Source organism: Rhinopithecus roxellana, chromosome 11 (genome assembly GCF_007565055.1).
Source record: "Rhinopithecus roxellana isolate Shanxi Qingling chromosome 11, ASM756505v1, whole genome shotgun sequence".
Classification (NCBI taxonomy): Eukaryota; Metazoa; Chordata; class Mammalia; order Primates; family Cercopithecidae; genus Rhinopithecus; species Rhinopithecus roxellana.
In genome coordinates, this window is record NC_044559.1 from 128,582,204 (window position 1) to 128,607,540 (window position 25,337).

Genomic DNA, 25,337 nt, shown 5'->3' on the forward strand with positions numbered 1-25,337 from the left:
GTTCCTGGTAGATTTGGGGTTCCTTCCATGCTGCAGTCATCATACTATGAAAATAAACCAGGAAACTTCCTAACTGGCCAAGTCCAGTGTCTCTTTTTATTAAAACATTGTGGAGGCTGATACAGTGTGAAAGCTGTGGAAATCTAATTCTGTTGTCCCAAGGGTTCCAGTCTCCACAGCCAGTACTGGTGTTGCATCACGATGGCCTGCTCTCACCCACAGAACCACAGGGACTGCTCTGAATGTGGGTACCAGTTGCTGTAAAAGTAATCTCTATCTCCCCTCCTTGTACATTTCTAATAAGAGGACATGGAGGTAGTTCAGAGATAGATATGTACCCATCTCAGTGAGAGCTTACATGACCTTAACCATTGACTCCAAAGGCAAATGTCAGCTAGTGTATAGAACAGCCTTAGGAAAACTCCCATTCTAACATATTGGATCAACAAACAATAATTTGAATCCCCACCATGTGCCAAGCTCTGTGCTGGGTACCGTAGGTAAAATGTAATTCTTGCTCTCCTGGAGCTTATCTGAGATTCTGACCAATCAGTACCACCCAAGGAAGCAGTGGCAGTGAAACAGAAGCTTGAGTATGCAGGAGCATCTTCCCAGTGAAATACTCTTTTTTCAGGAATTTTATTCGTTGAAATCATGGAAGTGTAAAATAATCATGAAAACAAGAGACATTAGAGGGAAGCCTCCCAAAAGCATTTGATAATTCACATTGTTGAACATACCCATTGGAACAGTGGAGGTCGTAGGTAACAGCAGAGTGCCTTGTTCACCTAGAAGCTTACAGAACCAGTAAAAGAGGAGTGCAGAAAGATTTGGGAGGGTTGGGAATCCGCTGATGTGATCCCGAGGTCCACTCCTTTCCAGACTCCACAAAGGTCCTGCTGTGGCCTGTCATGCCTCGTATCATGCCTTCTTTTTTCTGTCCTTTTTTTTTTTTTTTTTTTTGAGATGGAGTTTTGCTCCTGTTGCCCAGGCTGGAGTGCAATGGTGCAATCTTGGCTCACCACAACCTCCACCTCCCGGATTCAAGCGATTCTCCTGCCTCAGCCTCCTGAGTAGCTGGGATTAAGGGGTATGCCACCATGCCTGGCTAATTTTGTATTTTTTAGTAGAGATGGGGTTTCTCCATGTTGGTCAGGCTGGTCTTGAACTCCCGACCTCAGGTGATCCACCCATCTTCTAACCTGTAGCTCCTTCCAGTCCCTGTGTGACTAACAGATGCTGGAGATCTGCTGGGGCCTATGCAAGTATGTTGGGTCTACGGAGTGAATGGCCACCAGCTCATGCTGGCTGTGGCAACACCCTTGGTGTGGCTGGAGAACAAGGCAGAGATATGTCAAGTTTATTGTCATTATGGGAGGGTCAGTCCCAACAGCGTGTGCTCAAGGACCATGATACATGATTCACCAGGGGAGTTAGGGAGGCAATGGGTCTCTCTTTGCAAATCAAATCCCTCTCTGGGCCAAGTTCAGAGCCATTTCTTTGCTTGGACTCATTCTCCCTCTATTCCACCTTCATCCCTGAAGAGTTAGGCTGACCTTTGCCTGCCTTAGTCTTCTCTCTGTCTCTGCTTGTATAGAAGCAGCATTATCAAGTGAAGACAGGCAAATCTGCTTTGATTTGAAAAAAAGAAAGTGCCATTCAGCTCCCTGGTTTCTCTGTAAGAGCAGAGAACCATCTAGCATTGGGAGAGTCAGGTCAAGGGAAGACCTGACTTATTTTAAAATGGCCAAAGGCCAAGGCCAATTCCAAAGTAACGGGATGAATAAGATGCAGAGGGGTGAGAGTGTTGGGGAGGGAGACATAGGAAGAACCAGTGCAGTTTGTGAGGGTTCAGCAACTGTGGAATTGCTTACTGAAGATATCTGCAGAATTCTCCTTCCAGGGAGGAAGGAAGGAAAGAAAGGAAAGGAGAGAAAGAAACCTAAATGGTGGTGATAATACTTGCATACTAGGTAATAATGACAATTAGGTGAGAAACCACAGTGAAGGTAAACAAGTCTACCATTTAGGATTCTCTGGTTGCAGGCAACAGAAACTTATTTTTTTTGCTGACTTGGTTTTTGTTTTTTTTGCAGAAAACATTTTTTTTTTTTAAAGGTTAGAGTACCTTAGAGATTCCAATGAAAAACTAAAGAGCAAGATCCCAGAAAGGACAGAAAAGAGCCAGAGGCGTAGCTCTGACATTGAGGAAGCAGCGTAGCTCTGACATTGAGGAAGCAGAAACTCAGGAGTAGTCATTACAGGGTTTTGTCATCAGGTTGAATCAACTACCACTGTGATTAGTGTCAGTTCATCCAAGATTTAAAAGTACTGATTGGCCTCACTTGGGCAGGAAACCATGACTAAAGGTCCCAAGACTGTATGTAATTGGGAGACTGTATTTAATTTGGGGAGGAGCAATTCCCCAAATTAAAATGAGATACTGTCCACAGAAGGGAGGGTGTATGCAGGACAGGCAAAATCCACCAATGTCCCCTACACTGAGTTTCCCAGAATTTAAAGACTTGGACTGAGGCTCCATGTAGGCTACAAGCTACAAAATATGTGTGATCATTTCTCACCCACAGTCTAATTATGGAGGTCTAACTGTGATTTGGGATGGTGGAGGTGTAGACACGGATTCCTCTAGGGTAGCTGAGGTTCTGACTGTCTGCGTGCGATAAGATGCAAAGTTCTGGCCCAGGTAGGATGTCCTGGTATTCCCCACTGGGGCTGCCAGTTGTCTGTCCTCTGATCTTGGGGCTCTGCTTTAGAGGTGCCTTTGCTGCACTGTTGGGATCTATTTGCTCAGACTTCTGCTCCATTTAGGGAAACAGCAACACAGCCTCCACATCCAGAAGAGCTCCACTGACAGCTGGAGAAGATGATTACTTTATTCACTTCCTCACTAGGAGGGATAATGCATTTCCTTCCTTTGTGATTAGCAAAGTACTAGATGTGTCCGTGGGTAGGAAATTATCTTATTGCTGAACCTCCTTTTTTCAAAAAAAATATTTTAACATGAAATGGTGATAGTCAGGGTTTGGCATGGTGGGACTCATACACACTCTCATTTGCTTTGTTTTTATTTTTCTCTTTATGTATACAGCTCCCTTACAAACTTGAAATATGCTAGTAGATTCAGGGTGGTGGACTAGCCTATGGTCTAACAGGCTTGCAGTGAACTACCTGTTAATTTTCTTCCTCATTTACCATGGGATAGAGTCTCCAAGATGCATACTTTGTCAACCAATCCATTGGTTAACAAATAGTTCTTGAAAGCCCAGCAGGTTTCAGGGGTTCCAAGCCAGGTCCTGGGGTAGGATGGAGGGATAAGGCAGCACAGCCTGGAGTTAGGCTTCATTTGCCCATGATGTCTCCCTTATCTTTACTGAAGTCAGTCCCTTTGAGACATTGAGTAAAGGAGGAAGTGGGAAGGTGGGAGTTGGATTAGTCTTATTTTTTGGCAGGGGGGGATTGAGCCTCAAGGGAAAAGCTGGGAAACAGTAACCCTGAAGGACATGCCCCAAATCAGGGAAACCAGCATTAAGACGAAGTAGCCAAGAAAAGCACTACCAAGTGAGAAGGAAAGGAAAGCCCAGCTTGCAGGAGTGTCACAGAGAGGTGGTGATGCAGACACAGAGGGTTCAAGGTCAACTGAGGGTCAACAAAGTGAGCATAATGTATTCGGGGCAAATGTGAAGCTTTGGTGCTGACCACCATGTAGTTTGGGGCTCTAACCCCCCACACCCTGCTTCCTGTATGATACGGTGCTGCTGGTTCCCTTGAGAAGTACTTCTTAAAATTCATTCCCATCATGTCAGGGGCTACCAATGGTGAGATGCATTTTGGGAGGAGCAGAACGAGGAAAGCATGATTAGAAGGCTCAGCAGAAAGACAGAGAGAGTCTAGCATATGTATTTGATATAAATATTATAGTTTTACAGAGACATCTAGATCAATATGTGCCACATTTCATCTACCTCTTTGACAAAGTGAGCACAATGTATTCAGGGAAAGCTGTATAGGATTTTCAATTTACTCTGTCTGATTTATTGTGACAGGATAGCTCTGGGTTTTTTAAGTTCTTTATACTTGTTCCAGTAAAAATGGATATAGTATCTTTAAAAATAAACAGCCCAGAGCTGTGCATTTTACATTGTCTTCCTAGAGCGAGGCTCTGCTAAAGAAAGATCTAAGGCCTCCCCACCCTTGCAGAACCTGATTGCAGCAGGATTTGCTGCTGTCCCTTCTCTTTGGCTTTTTTGAGGGAGTGTGGGAATGGTTGGGGACAGTGGGGAGAATAAATAGGGAAATCAATTAGGAAGCGATTGCAGATGTCTAGACAAGGTATGATGATGGTGTGAACTAAGGTCGGACAGAGAACTGGAGCCCTGTGTGAGGATTCATCAGTGTCTGGTGGGTGCAGCCCAGTCAGCCTGGGCCTCTTCATTTTAGTGACTGGCCCCAAGTCACTGAGGACTCGCCCCCAAAATCTCCCAATTCCCAGCTGAGGGTGTCCTCCCTGGCACCAGCTGCTTTCTTTAATCAGAAGGCATGAAACTGAGGGAGGTGTTGTGCTCTGGATCTGGCGCTCATCTTGCAACCTATTTCCACATCAAAGAGAAGAAAGATGCTAGATTGAACAATTGCCAAGGGCTATTCATTCAGATGCTGAGATAAACATAAGAACATGGGAGGGGGCCCATTGGTGACTATCCCATGGTCACAGTTTCCCTTTTCAAAGGCTATTGGCTCTAAGAACCAGTATCCGAGGCTTGTGAAAAGCATGTAGATGCTCTTTGTCATAGACCTAAAAGTCATCTTCAGTGGCTCTCTGGATGCCTCATTCAGTGCCCTCCTGTTCTCTTCTGCCTTCTGCCTTAAGTCACTCCCCCTAGGTTGTCCTGTATACCTGTGGAATTGAGCTCTGAAACTGAAGTTCTGGCTCAACTTGGGCATGCAGGCTTTCCTGGCCCATCACCAAGAAAAGAGTAGAGGGATTGAGAATGTGTAGGATTTCATTCTGGAGGCGGCAATGTTTAAATGGCAGGAGAAGCACACCCATGTATATTTAGTGAAGATATGCGCATGAAACAAGCAACTGGTAAATTTATGGTGACCCTCAATAGTGTTCATAATCATCAAACAGTCTTCTCATGAAGTCATCCTTACCCCTCCAACGCCATGACCCACCAGCACTGCCCTTTTCAGTTAACCCCGCCCATATTTATGGAGCCCTGACCCAGCACAAGGCACTACTTGCTCACGCTGGATGAATAATTCCTCTCCAGAAAGTGCCGTTGGATACTATTTTGCCATCGAAGATGCTTCCTTGTGTGTCTGAGGTGGATCTTTTATTCTCAGCCATGACCTGTTAGTTTATGTTACCTTTGTCCAAGAAGTATTTGTTTACAGATCCAGACCTAGCATTTAAAACCAAAATCTCATCAGATTAGAAATGGTTATTGATTGAGGTCTATTGGTCATCTTCAAAAACTGAGCAGTCAGGCCCTGTAGAAATTGGTCAGGACAATTGCTGGTGGTCTTAACAAGTTCAGATCCACATCCATAGATGGGGAAAGATTTAGCTACTCTCATAGCTGAACTTTCCTAAATATTCCCCATTGTAAATGGATCATTAAGATTCTTGTTATCTTCTAGATTCCGGGCTGGTAAGGAAGTCCTGAGCTGTACATGACATGTCTAAAATAGACATTTGAGGTAGGGCGCGGTGGCTCGTGCCTGTAATCTCAGCACTTTGGGGGCTGAGGTGAGCAGATCACTTGAGATTGGGAGTTTGTAATCAGCCTGGGCAACAGAGCAAGACCCTATCTTTACAAAAACCAACAGAAAATTAGCTAACTGTGGTGGCATGCCTATAATCCCAGCTATTCAGAAAGTTAAGATAGGAGAATCACTTGAGCCTGGGAGTTCAAGACAGATTGGAACAATATGGGTTCTCCAAGGTTACCATGATAATATACCATGATAATATACCTATGATTGAGCCATTGTACTTCAGCCTGGGCAACAGAACAATACCCTGTCTCTAAAAAATAAATAAAATAAAATATAAAATAGAATGGACATTTGCATTACTTTGCAGCCTCTTGGCTTGCCCCAATCATATGGCTTCAGTTAAGTTTGGCTTAGAGTTCCTGACCAGTGGGACCTGTGATTTCTGCCTGTAATCAGACTTTGCTAAGACTATCATGATACCGCCTATCCAGTCAGACTCTAGTGATCTTGCAAAACTGTGATGGTTTATCCACTCCAGTCCCCAGACTAAACCTCTCCCTTGGCTGGTGGAGGTTCCCTCCAACATCCACTCCACCACGTATCCAGGAGGACCTCTGTGGGTCCATCTCTGCTTGCCCTGAAGGAGCAGAAGCTGAGATATACAAGCCTCTGCCCTTTCTACCACCACCTTCATCTTAGTGGGAACTGAAGTGGGAGACCAATATTGCATCCAGGGCAAGTCACTTTTACTTGCTGTGAGATGCCAGGCGTATGACTTAAGGAAAGAGTTTCAGAGAGGTTATCTGAAGAGACTCAGGTAGTGAGAACAAGGGGTTGTTGAAGGATTAGGTGGGATTACATAGGTCACAGAATACTTTATATTGGTTACATCCTAATTTACAGATATCATATGGCACTTACCCTTTTATAGTGCTTACCATGGGTCAGATTACTTGGCCCTTCCATGTATCATCTCCTTAGATATCAAGATAACTTCATGAATCAGGCACTAGCTCTGGCCCCTCAAGGGCTCTGGATTTTTAATCGTAAATGCAAAATTGCTACATTGTCCATGACTATTTAGTTATTTAGTGTCTGAGCTGAGTAAACACAGGGCTATCAGAATATGAATCTTACATGGTAGATATGTAGGTGTCATGGAACCCAACAGAGATAACTTTGGATGGGGGTCTTTTTGGGCATTCTTCAAATCATGCCCCGTGAACAACCATTACTCTGCCTCCAATGAGGTCACACCCTGCTCTCTATCTTAGCATATTTTTGATGATATCTCTAATAATTGAGGATGCAATAAATTCTAGTTCTCTTCTTCCTGCAATAATATCCTTCCCCAAACTATGGCCCTAGAATCTTCAAAATTCTCGAAAATATTTCTGGTAAATAAATGTTTCCCATTCACCATCCATCCCTCATGCTCTTGCAGGGCCCTCCTCAGACACAGGCTGGCAGAAGCAGATCTCCTAATACTGACTGCTGAGTTAGAGGCAGCTTCTCACCATCCATCAATTCTAACTGCATTCAAACATTTTCAATATGTGGGCTCCTTGATAACTTTCACTGTATGGAAAACAAAATGGAGGGAAATGATTATTGGCACAAAACGGGGAGGCCATAAATCTTCAAATCAGATATAGGACAGATTGGAACAATATGGGTTCTCCAAGGTTGCCATGATAATGTACCTAATAACTCTCCTTGGGCAAAAAGGCAATCTGCTTTCAATCAATCTCGCTTTTTTCTGAGCAAAAATACCAATTACGTTGAAGGAAGATTTTTTTCTTCCCTTTTTGATAAAGACAGCTCTCCACCCCAGAAATCACGCTGTGGCTAAAAGATATATATTTTCAATTGTCTACAATGGTATTGGATAGCTAGCACCAAATGAAAAAAGTCAATCCTTTTTTTCTCCTTGTTCTTGCCAACATTTGTCTACTTCTTAAGAGAAGTAAAAGTTAATTAAAGGCTTAAGGGATAATATTGATTGCATTGGAATATATTTTATATGTACCCAGCACATTTTCAAGGAAGAGAACCCTGACTTTTTCTAAGGCTGAATAAATCAGCCAGCTGAGCTTTTGATTCAAGGGTGAGAGGGGGGAACTCATCTTTTCCCCTTGCACTTCTCACACATCTTTCCTAGGGATGAATGATTTCAGGAGAGGAGGAGGAGGGATGCTGGCTGACGTTCATTCATTTCTTTGCATCCTGGGTAGGAAGAATGAATGTTCAGGCATTTCCCCAGACCTATCATTGATTTGAGTCTAGCTTTGAGTAATAACCAGGCTTATGCTGGTATAGAACTTCGAACTTTACAATGCCTGGCACAGGAGGCTGGCTAGATGGTATTAACCTCTCAGCTTCCTCCTGCATTGAATGGGAATAAGCACCTTGCCCACACCCTTGGTCGCAGAGCAGGGAATCACATCTGGCTTACTTTCACATCCAAGTGATGAGAACAACCTCAACCACCTATCTGTCCTGTGGAAATACCCACGCATTGGATTCACGTTGGCTTTGCTCCTAATCTTGGAAGTCTATGCACAGAAGACATTAGAATGGCAAAGTAGCCCTATTGTCAGTTGCAAGGAAGTTAGGTCAGTAGGGGAATTCTGTTTCTCATTCACTTCAAACATATTTGGCAAATTCAAAGTCTGAAATCTTATTCCAAACATGCAAATTTATTTGAAGTGTTTTGTCCGTGTAAATGTACATGTGCCACAAGAAACATTTAAAAATATATGATAAAATGCATATCATCCAAGTGTTCAATCTATATTGTGTGTTCTGATATACTGTGTGTTACACTATATTAGCCTCATACTACTCACCATATACTAATGAGGGGGTTAGTCATATGGGCTTTGAGCATAAAATTTGGATGGGTGGCTAAGGGACCTTCATCAACCTAGCAGGAGAGCGAAGTGATCATGTTAAGATGTCTCTTCTGAAGTAGCTCATTGACACTCTTCCCTCCCCTTGGTGGCTGCTGCGTGCCTGATTGCTAAGCACACCACCGTAACAATAACAGTCTATAATGGTGATATTATTAACTGCATCGTGCATATTATTGATTTACTCTTTGTTCTGCATCATTATCCTTTCACCAATGAGTTTACTGCATTATTCTCACATACTTAGTCAAGCACCAAATTACAACGAAAGGGCAGGCTCTTATAATGGCATCTAATGGAACATTGCATAAGCCATCATCACTGCCTCCTATTATGAGCCACCTCCAGCCAATGAGCTTTCTGCCTTATTGGAATGTGCACAGAGCAATTATGAAGTGCAAGGGACATGGCCATTCTAAATTTTACCCAGGAAATTACCATGCTGCATGTTCACCACCTGCCCAAGTCTCAACGTGCAGCTAGAGATTCAGCTTCTGTCACTATCAGCCTGGGGGGCTCAGTGACAGGAGTCGAGCCTCTTGCTACATACAGTCTCTTCACTAGAAGCCAGTGGTTTTTATCTCCACAGTCAGTCCCCGGGTTTTTGTTTTGCGGCTGACTCTTGCATCAAATGCTTACTCCTGACTGGGCATTATGTGGCACATATAAGTGGCCAACAAAGTCGTATTGGTCCAGGAGCCCAGAGCAGTTGGAGGGACTGTCAGTCTCAACAATTGTGGAAGAGGGGCTCATGTCTTCCATGTGAGCCACTACTTCCGGAAACAAGTCCAAACTACCCTCAAACAAGGCGAGCAATTCCAGCCTCTTCCCTTCCCGGCATCTCCCCATCTTGAGGTAAATTCCTTTGGCTCTCCTGGAAATCCCAGGCACCCTAAGGAAGCAGCCCTCTGGGGACTCACAGCCAGCCGGCACGATCTTCCATTCCATAGGCATCCCAGCCCCATTTAGCCCTGAGTAATGCTCACTTACTGTAAAGTGTTACATGCCCCCATTGTCGGAGGAGTTATAGTGGAAAAATGCAAAATTTCCTTTTTACTGCTTATGGCCAGCAGAGCCTATAACGTGTCAGGCCGCACATTAGCCACCCTGATAAAAGTCTGCTTTCTTTCTTACACACAAAATCATCATTTCAGCAAGATTTGTTATCTCATTACCTGATAAGCTCTATGTCATAAACCAAGACTCATACAGTAAATCTCCCCGGAGTACGCTTTGTGGGCAGAAAGGGAGAGATATGAATCTGCAAAGGACTTGATAATGCAGCATTTAAGCGCAAGCATAATGTCACTTATTGTTAAATGCATAAAACCACTTGGCCAAATGGTTGGGCTTTTAATAGGATTTTGTGCAGCATCAGGTGAGGAGCCATATGCCTTTTCTGTCTAGGAGTCTCTGAGCACCTGCTAGCACCGCTGCTTTGCCTCACTGCCCTCCGGGGATGGGAGCTGGGCTTTTATGGAGGAGGAGGGAGGAGATGAATGTTTCCCCTGCAGCTGCCTCGCTTCTGCTGTCTTGCCAGGGGGTGGGATGTGGGGTCCTGTCGTGGCGCCTGGCCTGATCTAACTGGCCTCTCCCGTTCAGGCACATTGTGGTCTGCGGACACATCACTCTGGAGAGTGTTTCCAACTTCCTGAAGGACTTTCTGCATAAGGACCGGGATGACGTCAATGTGGAGATCGTTTTTCTTCATAAGTAAGAGCCTCCTACTGCTGTCAGACCCTCTGCCCAACCACACACCCTGCGAGGGACTCCCTGAATGTCTATAAGAGTGGAGGTCTTGGGGGAATGGCACTGGGGATGGGACCAGAGTTGGATAAGCCATGATCCCGACTGGCCTCATTGGAGAAGATATTGCAGAACCAATGGAAAGGGAAGCAACACACTGGTTCAATGATGAGAACAGAGCCTGCCTCTGTGGAGGCACTTCTGGGACCACATCTGAGTTTATCTCTGGAAGAAATAATAGGGGAGCTCACTGTGGGTCCAAGTCATCATCATTGTCCCCTTAATCTGGCGTGTCCACAGTGTCTGCAGTGGAATGATTAGCTGTATGGTGTGGATACGTTAGGAGTGCAGAAGTGAGTTGGTGACCAAGTAAGACACCAACTTAAGAGGAAGCAGGACAGAAGGTAATGGTAATAACAACTGCCGCTCCTAGGAACCCCCAGCGTGGGACCCTAGCCAGTCACAGTGCATACAGGTTCCCATTTACTCCACAGAGTAAAAATACATACTCTGGACTCAGATTCCCTGATCTGAATCCTGACTCAACCAACTACTGGCTGAGCAAGTTACTTAACCTCCCTGTGCCTCAGCTTCCTCATCCATAAATCATGGAGATGATAGTAGTTCCTACCTAGTTGGGCTGTGATGAGAATGAAATGAATTAATCCATATGAAATGTGCAGAGCAGAGTCAGGCATGCAGTAAGTCTTCAATAAGTGTTAGCTATCCGCCTGAAAAATAACATATATTTGGTTGTATATTCCACTTAGGAGGTAGGTCTTATCTTGTGTGTTTTACAGGGGATGAAAGCAAGGTAGCTCCCTTCTACCCAATGTTGAGGTTTTCAACTTTGCCCAATCCTCTTTTTAGGTAACAGGTAGTCTGCCCCAGGAATGGAGAGAATTAGGGGGCTCCACTATGGTGACATATGTGGTACTGTAGTTGTCTTATGGAGATGGGGCTGTCATGGGGTCAGTCCTGGTATCACATTGCAAAAATTCAGGACAAAGCTAACATGTTTGTGTTGGCTTGACATGCTGGCTACCCAGCACTCGGTCCTACTCTGAGGTTCCACTGAGGTCGGCTTCCCTACAAACTCCCTGCTTTGTGGATCACCGTCCTCTGGCATTTGCTGACTTGTTACCATGTTGGGGCACTAGCATTTTTCTTTTCTGCAGTGATTTCTCCAAACTTTGAAAAAACAGACCAGGCTATGTTAGCACAGGAGCAGGTACCCACAGGTTCCATTCAGTGCTTAGCCACTGATTACCTGCTGTGTGGCCCATCCTCTGCTGAGCGTTTTTGGAAAGTTCACTAGAGGTGTAGGGTGTAGGTTGTGCCCCCATATGGGTTGGGCATTTCAAGATGAACACACATGCAACCATTAGAGACAACATCGATCCTGTGTTATCCAAGGGATGCTGAAGTCATTTTGATCAGGTGGCAGAAGTGACTGGGGACATCTCTTTCAAGGAGCATCAGTCTATGGTATTATCCAGACAGGCTTCTGAATAAGGTATGACATGTCATGGGTCTGAAAGACTGGTCAGATTCGCATAGGCAGCCACTTTCTCTCATCCACTGCTTTAGTTTGAATAAACAAGCTGGGAAGCTGTGGTTGCTCATGCTTGTAATCCCAGTACTTTGGGAGGCCAAGGTGGGCGGATCACTTGAGCTCAGGAGTTTGAGACCAGCTTGGGCAACACAGTGAGACCCCATCTGTACAAAAAATAGAAAGACTAGCCAGGCATAGTGGCACATGGCACATGCCTGTAGCCCTTGCTACTCTGGAGGCTGTGGTGGGAGGATGGCTTGAGCCTGAGAGGCAGAGGTTGCTGTGAGTCAAGATTGCACTACTGCACCCCAGCCCCTGTCTCAGAAAAAGAAAACCTGGCTGCTAATGCTTCCATTGCTAGGATTCACCTTTGTATTCCTAACGTCTATCAATGTCAGACTTATAGTAGATAGCCTAGTTAATTAACCTCTTGAAGCTCTGGGTTAATAACATACCTTCCTATAGGGTTGTTTTGAGATTTAAATGAATACTCATCAAGGCCAGGCGTGGTGGCTCCGCCTGTAATCCCAGCACTTTGGGAGGCCTAGGTGGGTGGATCACTTGAGGCCAGGAGTTCAAGACCAGCCTGGTCAAGGTGGCACAGCCCTGTCTCTACTAAAAATACAAAAATTAGCCAGGCATGGTGGCACATGCCTATAATCCCAGCTACTCTGGAGGCTGAGGCACAAAAATCGCTTGAATCTGGGAAGTTGCAGTGAGCCAGGATCCTGCCACTGCACTCCAGTCTGTGTGACACAGATAGACTCCAAGTAAAATAAAATAAAATAAATAGTATTTATTTTACTTATTTATTTATTTATAATACTGTTTTACTATTATTTATTTAAAATGTTGTCTGCCATATAGTAAATGTTAGAAAACATTAACTATTATTATTATTATCATTATGGACTTCACAAATGTTTGGCAAGTGTTATCTTAGCCCAGTCCCTGGCATATAGTAGGTTCTAAGTAAATATCATCTCCCAGTACCTCGCACAGTACCTTATGGATAGTCTTTTTCATCTCTGTAGAATTAACAAATGAATAAATAGGTCACTTGTTTAATCCTCATCCTCCAAAGAGAAAGGTATCAGTACAGCCCAGCACCAAGAAGTGTGATGAGTCGCATATACGTGTGTGAATCAAGAAAAATAATGAGAGTAAATTAAGTCTGTCTGTGGCTGCTCAGAGTGACACTTTTTGATCCAGGCCTTGGGGGATGAGAAGTCCATGAGACACAGAAGCAGAGATAAGGTTCATGATGGAGGGAACAGCAGGATAGCTCTCCCAGGGGAACCTTCGGCTAATCCTTGATTGTATTAGTCAGGGCTCTCCAATGAAACAGAGTCAATAGGAAACATATGTATCAATATATCTAATACAGATATACATAGGTATCTATATATTGATGCATCTATCTAACTCTCTATCTATCTCTAGAGAGATTTATTAGGAAGAATTGGCTTATTTGATTACAGAGGCTGGGAAGTCCCACTGTCTGCCACCAGCAAGCTGGAGACCCAGGAAAGCTGGTGGTGTAATTCAGTGTGAGTCTAAAAGCCAGAGAGTCAAAGATGTCAACCCCAGTCCAAGGATAGGAGAATGACAAGAGATGCCCAGTTCAAGCCGGCAGGCAAGAAGGAAAAGGGACAAATACCTCTGTCCTCTGCTTTATTATTTTCTTCAGACCCTCAAAGGACTGGATGATGCCTGCTCCCACAAAGGAGGGCAATCTACTGAATTCACTGATTCAAATGCCATTCTCGTCCAGAGACTCTCCCAGACACACCCAGAAATCACACTGGATCTGAGCACCCTGTGGCACAGTCCACATAGAATGAGCCATCCCACTAGTGGCGTGGCCCAGCTTCCCTATTTATAAGATAGGAATTCCATTCATACCGAAGATAAGACATTTGCTCTGAGGTCTTGGCCTTCCTAAAGCCCATGAACCTCTTTCTTTTACCGTGGTACTGGTTTGGTTTTCAGTTGGGCTGGGGTTTTACTTCTCTTAAGTGTGAGTCTTTTATTTATGGCAAGCAAAAGGGCGACTGTAGGTCACAGTCTCCCCTGGGCTTCCTGTGGAAATTAGAGAGGAAGGAGCCCATGGAGGCTGAAACCCCCAAGTCCATTAAATTAATAGTGATTTCTTCTCTCCCTGTGTAGCATCTCCCCCAACCTGGAGCTCGAAGCTCTGTTCAAACGACATTTTACTCAGGTGGAATTTTATCAGGGTTCAGTCCTCAATCCACACGATCTTGCAAGAGTCAAGGTAAGGAGGAAGAGGTGACTTCTGCTTTTATTCCATTTGGTGGGGGGCTGGGGGAATTCCTGACTCTGTGGTGAGGGGACACACCTCCTACGTTGGCCATGAGTCATCTCCTAAACACCTAATGAGATCAATCACATACCAGCAACCTTGACATCACCCTTCCACTGGTCCCAGGACCTCCTTCTGGTGGCATATGTAAGACTACCTATAACCATCCCACACTTGGACTGGTCATAACATGAAACTTACTTTGCTGGTTTCCTCAAAATCAGCTACTCATCAAGGAAGTAGACCAGTTGTATGGACCCAGTAGTCTTTATTCAATGTAATAATCGAGTAATTCCTATATTGAACACTTAAGTTGGACTCAATATAGCTCTGACATCTCTATTTACATCTGAAAGAAACATTAGGCTAAAATATAAAATAAAATTTTACTAAGCTATAAAACATTTCAACTTTCTTTTTTCCCCATCTGACTCAGGGTGTAAAACTAAACATACAGTTATCTGATATCATTGATAATGGGCGAATCTTTTTTTCCGGAACCTGGTAAATTAGAACCTTCTCATAAAGCACACCTGAGGCTTAGAAGGGAAAGGTATGAGGCAAAATAGCATCTGCTACTTTACCTATGTAATATAGATTTTATAAGTATGCTCAATATTTGCATGCCAGGGGGTGTACATTAATATAATGAATTCACTGAAGTCTAAATGCTAACTGTGGTCACCGCATAATTCTGTAAATAATATAATTGGCCAAGATGAATAATCCAAAAGGATTTGGATAAATTCTTTCTTTGCATTATTAGAGAAATCAGAGACGATTTGTGACATACCATAGAGGATATTATGGCCTCCCTCAAAATCCAGGAATGATCTATTAAGTACAGCATACCAAGTAGGACAGATTGCAGACCTGAACTAGCATAAGAATTCTTATGCTTATAGAGTCCAGTTAATCTTAATATTATCCAGACATAACCCAAGTCATTGCTTATGTAAAATCTTATGAGAATGTAGGGACAATTATTATTGTTCGTGGACCTAATTTAAATGCAAGCAATCGTTAGCACATCAAACTCATGGTCCCCTCTAAGGAATAAACCCCTGTGGGCTCGTGTTTGGATAAGTCAGTAGGTATATTTTGAGTTCAACTGTAACACATCATTTCATACATAGATTTGTTGTCTTTTAAATATCTGAATACTAATTCAGTACTAAGCAATATGGTGATGTTATCTGATTTAGAGCTCTGATCTCTTCCTAGCCTATAGAAAATGAAGATGTGAAAAAGGTCAGATGAAAGACTTCAGAGTGTATTTCTGAATCCCCAATACTCAGTTAACTTGCTAACTGGAGAGAAGAGATTTAACCCACCCACCTCCAACTCCTGATAGGAAGAATTAGGATGATGGTGCAGATGGCTGAAAAAGAAGTTGGGGAGGAGACTGAAAGGCTTAATTAATTGTTATTTAAAGAAATGTGGAAATCCTACAAGTAAGCAACGATGCCAGATGAAAAGCATAATTACCAAGGTACATGTTGTACCCTCCAACAGCAACAAGATGAAATGTTTATACCATAACAAGAACTTGTAACCTACACTTTTGACAAAAACTATAATTTCTCAGGCTCTCAGGATTGGTTTCTTTTTTTTTTTTTTTTTTTTTTTCTTTGCAAAGCACCAGCTTCCCCAAGAGCTGTCAACAGAGAGAGACTACAGTTGAGCGTGGCTATTTATATGTTTGTGTTCTGTGATTTTTCCTTTCGGTGTCTTAGATAGAGTCAGCAGATGCCTGCCTGATCCTTGCCAACAAGTACTGCGCTGACCCGGATGCGGAGGATGCCTCGAACATCATGAGGTAACTCTTGGGGCGCTGGGGAAGGCCCTGGACTTAGCAGTCTGTGGCCGTTCACGGCCCTTTTGGGTCTTCTGCAGAGGACTGTCTCTGTGAGGCCTGTTTGCCCCACAAACCACCCTACAACTCACCACCTGCATAGGCCTGGGGGAACCAAGGCTGTCTGTGTGGGCTGGGGCAGTGGCACATAGGGTGTCACCCACAGGAAGCTCACCCTCAGCAGGTGGCAGCTCTGGGGCTTACAGCTGGCCTTGGGTTTGAGATTCCTTGAGACAGAACTAGAAAATAGATTGAGATGGGTGCTGGCCTGAATTAAAGTACCATGTTCCCTAAGGGAAATGGGCCTGAGATATCTTAACTAAAGGCAGATGCCCCCAGGGGACATTTTGCAATGTCTGGAGATGTTTTTGGTTGTCATAACTAAGGGACCGTGCTGCTGGCATCTGATAGGTAGAGCCCAGGGATGCAATGCACAGGGCAGTCCCCACAACAGAGAATTGTCTGGCTCAGAATGTTAATGGTGTTGAGGCTGAGAAAACCCTTATTAGGGCTTTCCAAGTATGTCTACAGCATATTGATTCCTATCACCCCAGGGGAGTTTAGCGACCAGTTAGGCTGTTTCTTCCAGTTTCCCAAAATTAATGTTCTTTCTTGAAAGCCTTTTCAGTGCTTTTAATACTAATATGCATCTCTGAGATAACGTACTATAGAACACTTTCCAAACCTATTTGACTATAAGGCTCCGCTCCTTTGCCACCTCCCCGCACCCCTTTTTTTTTGTAGAGAGAGAGTCTCGTACTATCACCCAGGCTGGAGTGCAGGGACACAATCAGAGCTCACTGTAACCTTGAACTTCTGAGCCCAAAGGATCCTCTCACCTCAGCCTCCCAAGTAGCTGAGGCTATAGGAATGTGCCACACCACATGGCCAGATTTGTTTTTTTTTTTTAAGCAAGGACAGGGTCTTGCTATGTTGCCCAGGCTGATCTTGATGAACTCCTAACCTCAAGTGATCCTCCCACCTGGGCATCCCAAAACTCTGGGATTACAGGAGTGTGCCACCGTGGCCCTGCCATGCCCTGCCCTCCTTTTTTTTTTCTTTTGCAGAACATCTTCTAGGGGAGGTCACCCTGGGAAACACTGCCCAGTGCTTTTTGTGCACATGGGTTAGGCCTGTCAACTGCTAATCTCGGCCCCAACTCCAATACTTTATTCTTTTCCTAATTCAGAAAAAAGCAATTGTTCAGTTTTTGTTCCTTGCATAAACCCAATAGTCACAAGGCATTTTGCTCCAGGTAGTTAGAGGCCCTTTGGAATTTGTCTTTTCTCTAGAATAAATTGCAGAAGAGTTAAGAGGGCTGAGAGGAAATGATAAAGGGAAGCTTCTGGAGAGATGAGCTAAATTCAGTGGGATTTCGGTCCCACTGCACTCCCAGGAACTTTTACCTAACTATGAACAGCCATCTTTTGGGCCAAAGGTTTCCCTTCTCCCTGTGGCTTGGTTAACTGCCTCCTGGGAACTTACCTGAGGTTGAAGGTCAGGAAGTTACCCTTATGTCCTGACAATGTTTGCATCGCCTTTGTCTTTGCTTTCCATCAGTGGCCCCAAGTGACAGGAGCTTCCCCATCAGTGAGGTGGGGGAATTCCTCCAGTGCATCTCAGAGGAGCCAGTCCTCCCCTAAGCATCTGGTCCTTGTGTCTGGCAGGCAACATCTGGCACCATCTTCTCTTGCCACTCACTTTTCTTTGGCAATATGCTTAGTGAGGTCATTTTAAGGAAGTTGATGCGTGAACTCTTCTAAGCATTGGGCTTGCCAGGCTGTGGAGAGAGGGTGGAACAGATTCTGGCATCATACCATTCCCAAATCAGTTACAACTGCACAGTGGCTACGCCAGAATCAGGCTTGGATGTGTCACTTGTTCCTTTCTTTGAAGTAAGAAGGATTTTCAACTTTGGACACCTTTTTCTGTCATTGGAAATGATTAAAAAAAAAAAAAAGTAACCCTTTAAGGAACCTGGCTTCACTATCTTCAAAATTCCAAATGGAAAACCAAAAGAAGATGAAGCTTAACGTTTTGACTCCACAGAGATGTCTGGGGCTACCTGAGTAATAGCTTTGAAATGGGTGTTTCTCTTAATTGTAGTATTTTATTTAAACCCTAACTGTGGTAGGGTTAATATGAAGACACATAGGTACTAGGGTGACTGGCAGGATGAGGAGGCATAGAAATTACTGGTCAAGGGCCGGGCACAGTGGCTCACGCCTGTAATCCCAGCACTTTGAGAGGCCAAGATGGGCAGATCATGAGGTCAGGAGTTCGAGATCAGCCTAACCAACATGGTGAAACCCCTTATCTACTAAAAATACAAAACTTATCTGGGTGTGGTGGCGTGTGCCTGTAATCCCAGTTACTCAGGAGGTTGAGGCAGGGGAGTTGCTTGAACCTGGGAGGCGGAGGTTGCAGTGAGCTGGGATTGTGCCATTGCACTACAGCCTGGGCAACAGAGCAAGTGAGGCTCCGTCTCAAAAAAAAAAAAAAAAAGAAAAGAAATTACTGGTCAAAGGTAGTATCAGAAACGTAATTAAGTAGAGCCAGAACTGAGGCCCTGGCAGCAAAAAGAAGTGGGAAGTTCAGGGTTAAAAATGGGCTTTGTCTTTCTCTTATTTGTATAATCCTCCTTCCTCCTCAGTTTAATGAGACCAATCTGCCTCCTTTGAAATTAAAATGTCAAAGATCCATTTGAAATGAGCTAATGCAGAAAACTGGCTGAAGCTGTGAACTGCAAGGCAGGGCTGACAGAGGCTCAGAGTCCTTGAGTTATAAGCATGGGCCAACACAACACTTTTTCAAAAATAAAATGAAATCCTTCAAGTGCAAAAACCCAGCGTGAATTTGTGCTGGGAGAGGCTTTAGCGCGATCCATTTCCTAAATTCATAAGTTGCAGCTTTTCAGATAAAGCTGCTCCCTGGCTGCCTTCTCTCCATTTCTGCACTAAAGGGGGTGAAGTGGGGAGCACTGCCGGGTGGGAATTTTGTGGGGGCATCATAATAAATGCACTTGCATTTCTGATTAGGCTTAGGAGGTGGGCCTTTCTGTGGAATTCCATTCTTTAGCCTTCCTTGTCACAGAAGGAAATGTACAATGTCACTTCTGACAGACTCGGTAATGACAAAAACCATAACTTACAAGTGGAGAGAACTTTTAATGATTTCAAAGCATTTTCACATCTGGTCTCCCATTTGCTGCTCATACCAAGCCTGTGAAGTAAATAAAGCAGGTACTATTGCTCCCAGTGTCCAGATGAGGAAACAGGAACAGAGAGCCCAGGGTTTTCCTAAAGGTCACGCAGTTCATTAGTACAATAGCTGTGACTGGAACCCAGGTGTTTCCATTCATCTGCCCTCTGCCACTCCCTTTAGCACCATGATTGATGTGGGGAGGACATGTGAGGGCTGGGGTGGCTGCAGGCCATGCTTAACATTGAGTTTGGACTGAGGGCAGGTAGGAGACAATTTTCTACCAGATCGTGATCCCCGCAATGCCTTGGCACTTATTTTTAACCAGCGTTTAAGTCATCATTTTCTCTATTAGCTATGGAAGGCTGAGTCCTTGATCTCATCCTAAGAGCCCTGCTTAGAAATCATTTTTTGTGATAGTGGCCAAGTGTGTGTCACAATTAGAACCATTTGTCATCCTGCTTGTTTGATTTGTCATTGTTGTCTCAAGTTGTTAACTTGGAGAATTGAACTCAGCAGATTATTTTGGGCTAGTCCCTAGGGTGTGGGAGATTGCAAACCTCTGAGGCCCCATGATTTGGGCTTGCTTTCAATGTCTGCATAGGCAATAAGCTGGCATCCCCTGCTCCAGGCCCCCCATTCGCCAGCACACACATGTATACATCCCATCCCCAATGCATTCCAGGGGGCCGCCACATTTTTCACGCCCTGGACACAGACTGCGGCTGTTTTGTGATTTTGTTTTCGCACTAGCAAGAGGTATGGTGGTGGGAACACTGTTTCACCTGGCTCAGTGTCTGCAACCCCTCAGGATAGCCCTGGCTGCTGGTCCTGATGCAGGATAGTGGAGCCCCAAATTGGGGCTTAGCCCATGAAGGTTTTTAGCTTCCCCCAGGAAAGAATTCAAAGGCAAGCTGGTGGTAGGGCAGAAGGAAACAGCTTTATTGAAGCAGCAGTATTACAGCTCCGTGACTGCTCCTGCAGAGGGGGCTACACGATAGAGTAGCAGCTCTGGGCACTTCTGCTGTCATATATATATATATATATATATATACCTACTTTTAATTGCATGCAGATTAAGGGGCAGCTTATGCAAAAATTTCTAGGGAAGGGGTTGTAACTTCTGGGTCATTCGGTCATTGCCATAGAAAGGCAAGTCCCATGAGCGCAGTGCAGATAGAAGCAAGTTCTTTGAGCTTTCTTTCTCTCTGTCCACCCTGACACTTAGGCAATCGTATTAAAGGGTTTCCTCTTTCACGGCCTTCTTTGTTCCTCATGGTGGCTTCCCAAAATTGTATGTAGTGAGAGATGGAACTGGGACTGGAATTCATCCATGCATTACAACTTGCTTTCAGGAAAGGACCTGGTATGTGCCTGTAAAGTTATGTCACTATGAACATATTCCAAGAGATAGTTGATTTCATAATTGGACAATGGGCTTGAAATATGAAGCATTTCAATCCCCTATGATCTAGTAATAGTAATGTTCTAAGGCCTGGAGGATATAGGGAAGCTCCTGGGTGTTGCCATGGCAATGGTAAACTGACAGGGCACACTGCTGGGCATGTCCAGTGGAAAGTTGCTTCTGCCCCATCCCTGTTTCAGCTAGTCCTCAATTTTGTCTGGTATCTGAGCCCTGCCTCTGGAATCAAGTCCTGCCTCCTACCTCAGTCCCATGGGTACCCCATTTGGAGATAATAAAATTGATCTTTTGGTCAGACACCATGCATAAGGCAGACCTGTCTCAGTGTTGGTTCTTTCTTTTTCAGAGTAATCTCCATAAAGAACTACCATCCGAAGATAAGAATCATCACTCAAATGCTGCAGTATCACAACAAGGTAGGAGTGCAGGAGCCCGCTCCAGGCCTGAAGACACATCCACAGGTCCAGCCTCTTCTTCCTCATTATACAGCCTCACACACATACACACTCGCGTGTTCACATGTGCGCAACTCAAAGACCTGGGTAAAGAGGTGTAATTGTTAAAAATCTTCCTGGGACATTTCTTTCCTTCCTTCCTTCCTTCCTTCCTTCCTTCCTTCCTTCCTTCCTTCCTTCCTTCCTTCCTTCCTTCCTTCCTTCCTTCCTTCCTTCCTTCCTTCCTTCCTTCCTTCTTTCTTTCGATGGAGTCTCACTCTTGTTGCCCAGGCTGGAGTGCAATGGCATGATCTTGGCTCACCACAACCTTCACCTCCCGGGTTCGAGCGATTCTCCTGCCTCTGCCTCCCGAGTAGCGGAGATTACAGGCAAGCACCACCACATCCGGCTAATTTTGTACTTTTAGTAGAGATGGGGTTTCTCCATGTTGGTCAGGATGGTCTCGAACTCCCGACCTCAGGTGATCCGCCCGCCTCGGTCTCCCAAAGTGCTGGGATTACAGGCATGAGCCACTGTGCCTGGCCCATTTCTTTAGTCCAAACAACGTGTTTGCATTTGGTCACTGGAAGGATGCTCCTTCACGTACTGATTCATTCATTTGGGAAGTGTCTATTGAAACCCGAGTTTCAGAACTATTGATGTACTCTTAGATCCCATCCATACTTAAGTTACAACAACTTTCATTTGTATGTGCTGCAGTCATTTATTTATTCAGTAAATATTTACTGAACACCTACTGTGTGATTAGCACTCTCCCTGACACCAGCAGGAATATCAGTGAAGGAGAAGCCCTATTTTGTGTCCTTGGGGATTTAGCAGTTAAGCTGTAGAATGCTCCAGGCAAGTGAGCGATAGGATTTCTCTATCTGAGACCAGGTGAACTAGTGAGTGCGTAATGTGCTCTGTAAGAGTGTAATGTGGAACACATTTCCAGAGTCAAGATGAGAATGTGCAGAGTTGAATCAGAAAAATAGGAAGCTATCCAGAGATTAAACAGAAAGGAATTTTCCTTGTGTTATAGCTTACAATGGGGGATTGATTAGAAAGAAGACAAATGTCAGAGTCTATGCCGTTTCCCTGTGATTACTTCTCAGTAAACCAGAGTCCAGTGTCCCATTCAAAGGCAGCGCTCCTTCTCTCGTCCAGTCAGTAAACTTCCAAAAAAACAGCTTTAGGGGAGGGAAGGTGGCACCTTTCTCCATTTGATGCGGTACTAGTTATGTCCTTAATGAAGCCTAGAAACCGGAGGCTGCACAATACCTGGAGCCAGGTGTCCTGTCTGCACAGAATAACTCCCTGCTGGGTTATGAGTGACAGCGTACCCCCTCTTATGGGCCATATTCCCTACAAAATAGGCAGTCAGGTGATGCAGAGAAAACCCCATTCTGCCAAATGCACCAGCGCCATGCCGTTATTTCTTAATTGCTGGCAAATGCTGGCCCATTTTGCTGTGTGGAGGCCCATCAGAGGCTGTCACTGAGTGGAGCCTGCTGTCGGTGACTGGCCCACCACCCAGAATGGCTGACTGCTGCCAGCCACTGCCCAGCCCTCGGCAGGTGGCTGCCTTGCAGAAGGTGTTGTTCTCCAGCCAGCAGATTTGGTGGTGGGCACCCAAGGTCACATTTGCCTGTTTGTCTCTGGAAAACAGTGTCCCAAGGACACTGAAGAGATAAAGTGAGGATATTGGTAATGCACAGGCATCAAGCTGGAAAAGTTTTTGATGGCAGCCCTTGTAGGTGGAGGTGAATTTTATTAGCAAGGCTGTGACTGGTGACAGCTCCTGCAGCAATGAGCTCTCCTTCTTTCATTTGTGATCTGAAATTTCATTTAGTGTGGGAGTGCTTTAAGCTGTTGTTTAGATTTTTGACTGAATTTAGATTGAATAGGAAAATTAATGTTGTATGTTTAGAAGGGGTTGTCAGTTCCTTTTTTTCTCTTTCCAATGAATGCTGATGCAGCGTCTTCAAGAAATTAAGGAGGATTTTAGCTCTGTGGTTCTTGTCCAACTCAAAGTAGCTCAACTGGCCTAGGATCCAGACAGTCCCTGGTCAGTAATCACATGATCATAGCAACCTGAATGTCTTTGGCAAACCTCTGTGTTGTAATTATTCAGAAACAATGAGGAAGATATCAACCAATTCATGATTATTTGCTTAAAACACGTTTTGTTTAGAACCATCCCAAACTATTTGAGTTTTGGAGTTGGGCAGAATCACTTACAGATCCTTGGATGATTAACAAGGACACAAGGAATAGAGTGACTTTGACACAGGACATTTTGTTGTTGTTTTTCTTTCATATCTCTCTTCTAGAGAAAGAACAAAATGTCCACTCATCATTGTTTGTCTTTTATTCCTTGTAGAATTGCAAATGGACATTCTTCACCCTGCTTCACAGTTTTGCTCTGTATCTTGAGATGCTTCCTACTCTTTCAATACATTTTCTTCCTCTTCCCTTTCAGCATTTTTTTTTCCCACCTTTCTTGGCACCTTTTGCTGCACTCATCTTAGATGCTTAGAGATCTCCATGCATTACAACTTGCTTTCAGGAAAGGACCTGGTATGTGTCTGTAAAGTTATGTCATTATGAACATATTCCAAGAGATAGCTGGTTTCATAATTGGACAAAGTCTTGATATATGAAGCATTTCAATCCCCTATGATCTAGTAATAGTGATGTTCTAGGGCCTAGAGGGATGTCGGGAAGCTGCCTACTTTCTCTCCATGTAAAACTGGCCCTGAGTTTGTCATCATCATAGTTGTAGACATTTGGGTCATATTTTATGGTTTTAAAAGAGCTTTGACATCCATTATCTTCTTTAGTACTCATCGGACCATCTGTGCATTTTAGCATCCCAGGGTAACTTCAGAGCAGGGCATCTAAGCTCTGTGCAGACAGCATAACTCTCCTGGGCACAAATCATGGCCACCACTCTGAAGCCAGTGAGTGGAGAGACAGAACAGCTTACTGCCACCAACTCTTTAAATGGAGCCACAGCCCATTGAGCCAAACTGTGGTTCTTGAGAGTAGGCATTATAGAAGGGCTGATGCTCTCCAAACTGTATCTTTTAATATCACTAGAATTCTTGGAGAGAAACGCTTTCATGCTGGCCATCTTTTTCATGCTGGCCCTGCATCTTCTGATTTGAGTGTAAATGGCTCAAAGCTCTTCAAGGAAAGATTGGTTTATAACTTCTTGGAAAAGTGTCACTCCTGATGATTTACCTGTCACTGGATTTTTTATTTTTCCCAAAGACTCTAGTGAAAGAGGCCTTTATCTCTGGAAACCAAGTCCCATGAGCCCAGTGCAGATAGAGACAAGTTCTTTGAGCTTTCTTTCTCACTGTCCACCTGACACTTGGGCAATCATATTAAATCGTTTCCTCTTTCATGGACTTCTTTGTTCCTCATGGTGGCTTCCCCAAATTGTGTGTAGTGAGAGATGGAACTGGGACTGAAATTAATCTCTCCTGGTTGTCCAGGACAGCCTACTTCCAGTTCCTTCTCCATGGGATGAGGGAGGGGTGGTGAAGTAGCAGAAATGAAGAGCAGCCAGATCTGCCAGATCTGCTCTTTATATTCTCCAAGTTAGGGAGAGAGGATTTGCCTCCAGACTTCTGGGCACTAACACTGGCATTTTTCATCAGACTCAAATTGCTTTAAATGGAAAAGGACGAAGTTTCCAGAAACAAAGGATTTACGTTCCTGGGTCAGTCTCCTCTCTTTGTTTCTTGCACAGAGATTTCCCTCCAAGCGTTCAGCAGGTCACCCTCACTCCTTCCCTGCATTGGAGAAAATGCAAAAAAAGAGGGCAAAGAACCATGATATAAGGAACAAACTCAACTTTTCTATGTAATCACATGGCCAAGTATCAAGGTGGATAGTGAGAAAGAAAGCTCAAAATATGCCAACAGAGTTCAAACCAGACAGGGCCATGGGTGACCCAAGGATGAAATGCCTGAGCCTCATACCCTAGGTAGCACATGCGGATAGGAGACACTTTCTTTGAAAGGTTTGGCTTGTTTGTTTGAAGTTGCCATGAAGGTTCGGAGGTGTCTCTTTAGGGCTTCAACCAAAAAAATCTCCTTTCACACACAATGCTTGACTTGTTCGTTACTTAAACTT

The 25,337-nt window shown here is 44.3% G+C and overlaps 1 protein-coding gene across 3 annotated transcripts in view; it reads left to right on the top strand.

Annotated features, from left to right (window-relative positions):
* KCNMA1 (potassium calcium-activated channel subfamily M alpha 1) overlaps positions 1-25,337 on the top strand; it is a 304,426-nt gene that overhangs the window by 86,371 nt on the left and 192,718 nt on the right. For all 3 annotated transcript variants that reach the window (XM_030941176.1, XM_030941175.1, XM_030941177.1), the window contains exons 7-10: positions 10,257-10,367; positions 14,125-14,230; positions 16,015-16,097; positions 21,104-21,173. In XM_030941176.1, the coding sequence (XP_030797036.1) occupies positions 10,257-10,367; positions 14,125-14,230; positions 16,015-16,097; positions 21,104-21,173 (370 nt within the window). The remainder of the gene's footprint in view (positions 1-10,256; positions 10,368-14,124; positions 14,231-16,014; positions 16,098-21,103; positions 21,174-25,337) is intronic.